Genomic DNA, 2,406 nt, shown 5'->3' with positions numbered 1-2,406 from the left:
ACACACCCATGGACACAGTATTAATCGTTATTATGTTTCTTGCCTCTTCTTCTTATTTTGCTGATCTTTCTCGTCTTCGTGCTTCAAACCCTCCTCTCTCTATGTGTTATACTTCTTCTTCCTCCTCCTCCTCCTCATAATCTTTCTTCTCAACTCCCCAGTCAACGTGAAAAGTATAACACGCATACACATTCACGCGCACACACACACACACACACACACACACATACACACACACACACGTACACACTCACACACTCACAACACACACACACAAACACACACACACACACACACACACACAAGAACAACAACACACACACAAACACACATTTCTAATTTTAAAGAGACACAACATGTTGGCAAATTGGTAAATTTTTATTTATAATTTTCAAAGTCAAAACATGACGTTGAAACAGCTCGAGACATAACGAGTGAGAATCAGCGATGAGAAATTCAATGACAACGAAAAAAGTAAGGATTTTTAATGAACTCGTAGGTAACAGTATGAGGTCTGTTTTGATGTCGAGGGGTGAACGCCACTGTCCAGACAGTTGCTGTTGAAAGCTGCAAGAAAGAGTGGACCTCAAGCTGAACTTCAAAGCAATGGTCACTGAGTAACCAACACTCCTTTCGTATGCGAATGTTCTATTTAATATATCCTTCAAAAGCGAGGGAATTATAAGTCCATTGCATACAATATTAATGATAGTGACATCAAAGCAGACCTCTCTACTGAACGAACACGATGGGGAATCTAAGTCTCACTCCTCCCACTGCGCTTTTAAAAGGGAAGGGAATTATATTTCGGGCAAGAAAGTAGCGTGGGTTGGTTTTGTTTTAAAAAAACACTAAAAGAAAAATAGACACAGGTTTAGGGTCTCTTCTAAAACAAACACTAGACTGGAACCAACAGCACATTGTCGAGACAGTTGGTGTTTTGAAAGCCAAGCCTGCTATCCTCCAACACAGCTGGATAGAAAAACTGTGTAAGGTAACTTTTTTGATAAAAGAAAAAACGAATACAAAAAAAACCAAAGTTACTCTTACATTCAAGAAATGTGTATAGCTTGTTCTTTCACGTTATGTACGTTGGTGAAACGTTTGATATGAATGGCCTACCAAACTCGCAATGGTCATCCCCCTATCTAGGTGTCAACGGGAAAACGCATTCTCGGGTCTTATGTGACAGCAACATGGGTAACAGCCAACACAGACGTCACGCATGGTGGAAAACATTAGTTGGCTGCTGCAGCGACCTTTCAAATTTCTTCTCTTCACGAGAATATTGTTCGTATCAAGTCCGAGCCTTTGTAATCTTAGCGCATTTCGTTACGAAGCGTTGCTCAACCTTGCATTGTTCTTCGGCCAGTAAGCCAGATCCAGAGTTGGTTAGATAAGATAACATTATGACAAAGCACTGTCAGATGTCTTTGCTGCCTTGTGCTTTACCTCTTGTATATTATATATTGTATTTTTACAGTGTCATTCATTTGATGAGCTTTTGTGTATTACCTCCGTCCATTAGCCAGTCACACCTCTCTGTCTGGCATATTGAGCAACGTCTCGAAACTAATCACGTGATTGGTGGCTTCGAGAAGCCACGAAAAAAAGCAACGCCCTTTAAGCAGGTCTTCATTGTCCCCCTAGTCGAGTTCACATTGCTACCCGAGCTAGGATTACCTGGCCTGACGGGTCCAAGTGAAGAAACCACAAACCTCTTCCAGACGGTCGCTGGCTGGCATCAAATCTCCGAGAAGAAGAATTTGTGCTTCAGAAATCGAGCTGATGCTGCAAACGGGTGCTGTATAATAATATACACAATAAATAGATGCAGACACCAACCAGAACAAAAGCCAACGTCAAGAACAACAGCAACAACAACAACAACCACAACAACAGTAACAGCAACGATTGATCACGGGTAGGGAGCACTTAGGCTGCCCTATAATTAACCCAATCTGAACCGCTGAAAGAATAGAACTTGATAATATTGATCAACAACGCGAGGCAGACAGAAACAATAGGTTGAAGCAACCACCTGCATTCTTCATTTCACCTTCGAACGGCAGGGAGTGCTTCAGAATTTGTACGTAGTCCCGGTTATGATTTTTTTCTTTAAATATCGATCTAGGAGTAAAAAACAAAAACCAACGAAACGTAACAACTGAATTACTACGTCACACTAGATTCGGGTATTCCAAACACTACGCAGATGAAGTGTGGATGCTACGACGCAATGAGGACTTGGCATTGATGTGGATGAAGGGAAGCTTCGGCAGTTAGTCGCTGTGCACAGGGATGTCATTCCTTCAACATGAACTTGTAGAACTCTGTGAATATAAAAGGAATAAAGATGCACATGAAATAATAATGATAATAATAATAATAATAATAACAATAATA

At 40.9% G+C, this 2,406-nt stretch overlaps 1 protein-coding gene across 1 annotated transcript in view; it reads right to left on the bottom strand.

The window, feature by feature from the left end:
* Window positions 1-360: 360 nt before the first annotated feature.
* LOC101850552 (calmodulin) overlaps window positions 361-2,406 on the bottom strand; it is a 33,149-nt gene continuing 31,103 nt past the window's right edge. The window contains exon 3 of the mRNA XM_005095332.3: window positions 361-2,333. Within this exon, the coding sequence (XP_005095389.1) occupies window positions 2,305-2,333 (29 nt within the window). The 3' untranslated portion in view covers window positions 361-2,304. The remainder of the gene's footprint in view (window positions 2,334-2,406) is intronic.

This window comes from Aplysia californica, unplaced genomic scaffold (assembly GCF_000002075.1).
Source record: "Aplysia californica isolate F4 #8 unplaced genomic scaffold, AplCal3.0 scaffold00101, whole genome shotgun sequence".
NCBI classification, from domain to species: Eukaryota; Metazoa; Mollusca; class Gastropoda; order Aplysiida; family Aplysiidae; genus Aplysia; species Aplysia californica.
The sequence above is the reverse complement of the archived record's forward strand: the minus strand, read 5'-3'. Positions and strand labels throughout refer to the sequence as shown.